Source organism: Elephas maximus, chromosome 22 (genome assembly GCF_024166365.1).
Source record: "Elephas maximus indicus isolate mEleMax1 chromosome 22, mEleMax1 primary haplotype, whole genome shotgun sequence".
Classification (NCBI taxonomy): Eukaryota; Metazoa; Chordata; class Mammalia; order Proboscidea; family Elephantidae; genus Elephas; species Elephas maximus.
In genome coordinates this window covers 38,751,773-38,757,564 of record NC_064840.1, presented here as the reverse complement: position 1 = coordinate 38,757,564, position 5,792 = coordinate 38,751,773, and the positions used below count along the sequence as shown (strand labels likewise).

General features: G+C 40.5%; 1 protein-coding gene across 1 annotated transcript; it reads left to right on the top strand.

The window, feature by feature from the left end:
• Nucleotides 1-1,232: 1,232 nt before the first annotated feature.
• Nucleotides 1,233-3,091, top strand: DEFB135 (defensin beta 135). Its single transcript, XM_049865486.1, has 2 exons — nt 1,233-1,290; nt 2,916-3,091. The coding sequence occupies exons 1-2, from the start codon at nt 1,233-1,235 to the stop codon at nt 3,089-3,091; spliced, it is 234 nt and encodes a 77-aa protein (XP_049721443.1).
• Nucleotides 3,092-5,792: the final 2,701 nt, after the last annotated feature.

Here is a 5,792-nt window from a genome sequence, read left to right as displayed (position 1 = left end):
ATACATTTAAATCTCTGATTTCATAATAGTATTAAAAATTGAATTGGTCACTTTTGAAGACAGGAAATCAATTCATTATTTGGAAAAAAAATTCATGGGACAGAGAGATGAAAGAATTGGTTTCTGGTCCTGGATGTTCCACAATCTAGTTGTGGGAGCATGGGCAGATCTCACTTTCTCTAATATTTTAATGTCTTTATCTGTTTTATGGGCCTGGTAGTTACTTAAATGTATATTTTATAAAGAATTTTTCACAAGGGTTGCTTCAGTTGGCTGCACAACAAATTTTTGTGGTAGGTAGGACTGATGGTATACAATTTATAGGTGGGAAAGCTGATGTTCAAAGAGGTGAAGTAAGTGCCTTATTAAAAGCTCACCAAGCTCATGCATGCAGAATCTAGATTAGAACCAAGATTTTCAGATTCCATTTTTTGTGTTCTTTATACCTACCGTATAAGGTTGGTGTTAAACTTAAGGCACTTTGTGGATTGTCAAACACTGCTGACCTTCAGTCTGTCAAAACAAGTGTTTACCTGGCATAATGTGTAGGATGTAACATGTGCTCAGCAGGGAGTCCTAAGACTTAGTGTGCTCACCAGGCTCATGTTGGTGGTGAGATGGGGATTTACCCATGTTCTTTGAGAAGCTCTTAGTTTCCTAAATAGACTGCAGTTACTTTGGAACTGGGTGTACTTAAGTCTGTATGCAGGAGTTGGGAAAACCTGTGTGTGAGTTCCATTGCTGCATTTACAATCTGTATCAACTTGGAAAAATCATTTATCCTACTTGAGCTTTTTGGTCCTTGCTTTTAAAATGGGGAGAATAATATCTGCCTGTTTTTTTTTTTTCCTTGTGGGGTTGAAAGCCACTATTGAAAACATTTTGCCAGTTCTAGAAGGTAGTATTGCAGTTTTCTGCACACTATAGGCATTTGTTAAATGGGTGTATATTGAAGATATGAAGACATACAGCATCCTAACAGAGCCTAGACCTAGAGAAGGGCTGTTCCCACAATGTAAATTCAGTTGCCAGCACACAAGTAGTACCCAGTAAGTGGACTTTAACTGGGAGGTGAAAGTCCAAACTTTAGTTCATTGGACTGCTCAGTGGAGCAAGCGGATGTTCCTGTTCCTGAAAGGTTCACTAGCCATGCAGCTCCCCATCTCTTGAGAACTACATATTGAGTGACTTGCCTGCAACTCTCAGTTGCCTCTTTGCTGATTGGTTCCACCATGAGGAGCTTGTTCTTTGTCCTTGTGGTTCTTGTCTTGCTCTCCTATATTCCACCAGGTAAAAAGGAATCCCTTTTCTATGGAATTTTAAACAGTAAAGGGAAAGGGTGTGCAAGAATGGGGAAAAAAAGCAGAGCTTGGACAGATGAAGCTGAACGGGGAGGGATGGGAGCAGAATGCATTCTCTGGGCTGTTCAAGGGAATAAAGAGAAGATGCTCAGGACACATAACAGGAAGTGATGTTCTTCAGAGCAGAGATTGGTTTTGGATTTTGACCTGGGAGTCTGTGAATTTTCAGGGGAAGTTGGACAAATGATATTGACAAAAGTGGGGCAGAGCTAAAGACCTTTAGATGAGAGGGAGAACTTTGGGACTCTTAGAACTTGCCCTCCCAAGACAGCTACCCATGCAATTCTGCATACATTTAGAAGCTAAGGCAAATTTGATGCTAAGCAGAACTCTCAACCAGGTCTGGTTCTTATAACCTACTAAATTAACACACAGCATGATGGGATCCTATAGAACATTACTTAGAGGGGTTAGAATTTACGTTCTCTGGACAGAAACCAGCAAATCCGTAATACAGAGAAGGGTCCATTTAAATCACTAAAGGGGAGGCTCTCAATATTCTGCTTGTGGTTTGCTGGGGTCTAGAGAAAGCACCTATCCCCTGCCTCAAACCTTCATATTCAAAAGGTATTAAAGGTCAAGCATGAGATGTTCAAAAAACCTAGGATGACCCTCACAGCCACAAATGAGGATAATTTTGAGACTACTATTCTCGCTCTGGAGAGCAGGACATCCGGACATTTTGCACTGTGTCTCTGCTGGGTTCCTTTTTCTCCATAGGGGTGCTCCAGGAATAGCGGGCACCAGGCAGATAAGTTTGCTTGCCAGTGGTTCTTGATAATACCACATTGATTGTGTTCATTCCACAAAGGCCCAATACATGGATGGGAGGGACTGAGAGTCAATAATTCAGTAGAATGACTCAGAGCTACTCTCATCCTTTTAAACTGGCTTCCTGCCACTCCTCCCCAACTCCCAGCTTCCAGAGTCTTCCAGGTCTTAAGGCTGGGAAGAATACTAGTGGTAGATTTAGGTATGTGCTCCAGGTATTTCAATCCATTTCAAACTCATTGTCTCATGGAATGCTCTCGATTATCCTGTGATCTTAAGCCATGACAGGCAGTAAGACATTTGCAAAAATCATACAGGATGTTATTGGAAATGCAGGGCTAGAATTGTGGACTTTGAAAATTCTAGTTCACTGATCTTCAAGCTGACAATCTGGTAATCAAAAATGGCCTTGGGTAGCAATCCCAGACTCTTCATGTCTCCTGGTATGTGGCCTCTGCAGACTTCTGAGATCATTCTGAGTTCTGAATGTTCTTTCCATACAAATAGTCCCAAGCTAAATCTGCTGGACACAGTTACCTGCACATTGTTGATTACTGACTCACCTAGGTGGGGACAATAGGAACTAATGGCTGATAGTAGGGCCCCTGGAAAATATGGTAAGAGCAGCTGGAAAAGGTGAATCCAGCCATTAAGTTTGGGATATCTTTGTTTCGTCTAATTTACTCTCAAAAAGTTATAAAGTATATCCTTCTATCTAATTTATCCATGGCAAAACACGCTGCAGAACACTAACTGTGCTTTAATTTTTGTTTCTGTTGTCAGTTAGAAGTGGACCAAATATATACATAAGAAGATTTTTTAATACATGCTGGCGAACAAAAGGTGTCTGCAGGAAAAGGTGTTTCAGAGGTGAACTCTATCATATTTTTTGTGATACTTCACACCTGTGCTGCATCAATAAAAAGTTTATGCCTATACAGGTTGGGACAATGACTTGAAGTCTCCTGCCGATTTCCTCCAGGAACCCAAATCCTTCTTGGTTGTATTATCCCATTAAAACAATATCTCTAGCCTATTAGTGTTTCTGCGTTTCTCTTTATTGAGAGAACCTCATTGTCTCTCATATGGAAATAAAAAATACCTTGTCTTCAGGATTTTTTCTTTTTATTAATTTATTTTTTCTTTCTTGAACGTTTATTAAAAAATTTTTGTTGACATGTAATATATAAATCAGAAAAGTACACAAACCATAAGTGAACAGCTTGAAGAATTTCACAAATTCAACACATCCATGTAACTGGCAGCCGGATCAAGAACAGAACTTTACAACATCCTATTTATTTCCAGTCACTGCCCCATGAAGGATAATCCCTAGCCTGACCTCCAAGAGCATAAGTCCATGGTATCTGCTTTTGAACTTTATGTAAATGAAATCATGCAGTAGGCACTCTTCTGTCTTCTTTTACTCAACATTATTTTTGTGAAATTTATTCATATCGTTTAATGTAATTGTAGTTTATTCATTCTCAGTGGCATATAGCATTACGTTAGGGAATATACCACCATTCATTTGAATATTCTACTGTAGATGGTCATTTGTGCAGTTTCCAGTTTTTGGCTTTTGTAAATAGTACTGTGATGAACATTCTTGCACACATTTTCTTTTTTCTTTATTGAACTTTAGATGAAGGTTTACAGAACAAACTAGTTTCTCATCAGTTAGTACACACATTGTTGTATGACATTGGTTAACAACCCCATGACGTGTCAGCACTCTCCCTTTTCAACCCCGGGTTCCCTATTACCAGCTTTCTCGTTCCCTCCTACCTTCCAGTCCCTACCCCAGGGCTGGTGCACACCTTTAGTCTTGTTTTTTGCCATGGGCCTGTTCAATCTTTGGCTGAGAGGTGAACTTCAGGAGTGGCCTTATTACTGAGCTGAAAGGGTGTCCGGGGGCCATACTCTAAGTGTTTCTCTAGTCCTTGTCAGACCAGCAAGTCTGATCTTTCTTTTTGAGTTAAAATTTTGTTCTACATTTTTCACCAGCTCTGTCCAGGACCCTCTATTGTGATCCCTGTCAGAGCAGTCAGTGGTGGTAGCCGGGCACCATCTAGATGTACTAGACTCAGTCTGGTGGAGTGGTAGATGTGGTCCCTTAGTCCTCTGGGCTAATCTTTCCCTTGTGTCCTTAGTTTTCTTCATTCTTCCTTGCTCCCAAAGGCGTGAGACCAGTTGAGTGTCCTAGATTGCCACTTACAGGCTTTTAAGACCCCAGATGCTACTCACCAAAGTAGAATGTAGAACATTTTCTTTATAAACTCTGTTATGCCAATTGAGCTAGATGTTCTCTGAGACCATGGTCCCCACAGCCCTCAGCCCCACAATTCGATCCTCAGGGAGTTTGGATGTGTCTATGGAGCTATCATCGCCTTGCCTTGTACAGGTTGTGCTGGCTTCCTCAGCATTGTGTACTGTCTTACCCTTCACTAAAGTTACCCAGTTATCTATTGTCTATTACGTTTTTCCATCTCCACTCCTCCCTTCCCTCATAACCATCAAATATTGTTTCTTTTTGTATGTAAACCTATTCAAGAGTTTTTGCAGTAGTGGCCTCATACAATATTTATCCTTTTATGATTGACTTATTTCACTCAGCATAATGTCCTCCAGATGCATTCATGTTATGAGATGCTTCACAGATTCATCATTGTTCTTCAGCATTGCATAACACTCCATCGTGTGTATGTACTACAGTTTGTCCAGTCGTCTGTTGATGGGCATCTAGGTTGTTTCCATCTTTTTGCTATGGTGAACAGTGCTGCAATGAACATGGGTGTGCATATGTCTATTCGTGTGATGACTATTTCTCTAGGATACATTCCTAGGAGTAGGATTGTTGAATCATATGGTATTTCTATTTCTAGCTTTCTAAGGAAGCGTCGTATCATTTTCCATAATGGCTGTATCATTTTGCATTCCCTCCAGCAGTGCCCTGGGTTTTTTTTTTCCAGCAGTGCATAAGAGTGCCTGTCTCCCCACAGTCTCTCCAATGTTTGCTATTTTCTGGTTTATTGATTTGTGCCAGTAATGACTGGGTGAGATGGTATCTCATTGTGGTTTTTATTTGCATCTTGTACACATTTTATGATGAATGTATGTAGGCATTTCTGTGGGCTAGGAGTGGAATTGCTAGGTCATAGGCTATGCATAGGAATCCCTGAGTGGCACAAATGGTTAAGTGCTCAATTACTAGCTGAAAGGTTGGCATTTCAAACACACTCAGAGGTTCCACAGAGGACAGACCCGGTGATCTGTTTCCAAAAAGTCACAGCCTTGAAAACCCTATAGAACTGTTCTACTCTGCACACATGGGATCACCATGAGTCAGAATCAACTTGATGGCAGCTAACAACAACAACAAAGGCTATGCATACATTCAGTCTTGGTAGATATTGCCAAACTATCTTCCAAGTTGGTTGTGTCAATTTATACTCCCACCCAGGGTGCCTGAGAGTTATGATTGCTTTACATCCTTGTTCACAATTGGTATTTTCTGTCCTTTTTATTTTAGTGATGACGTGGTGATTTTAATTTGCATTTCATTGATGACTAATGAAGCTGAGCACTTTTTCCCATGTTTATCAGTCATTTAGATATCCTTCTTTGTGATGTACCTGTTCAAGACTTCCACCCATTTTT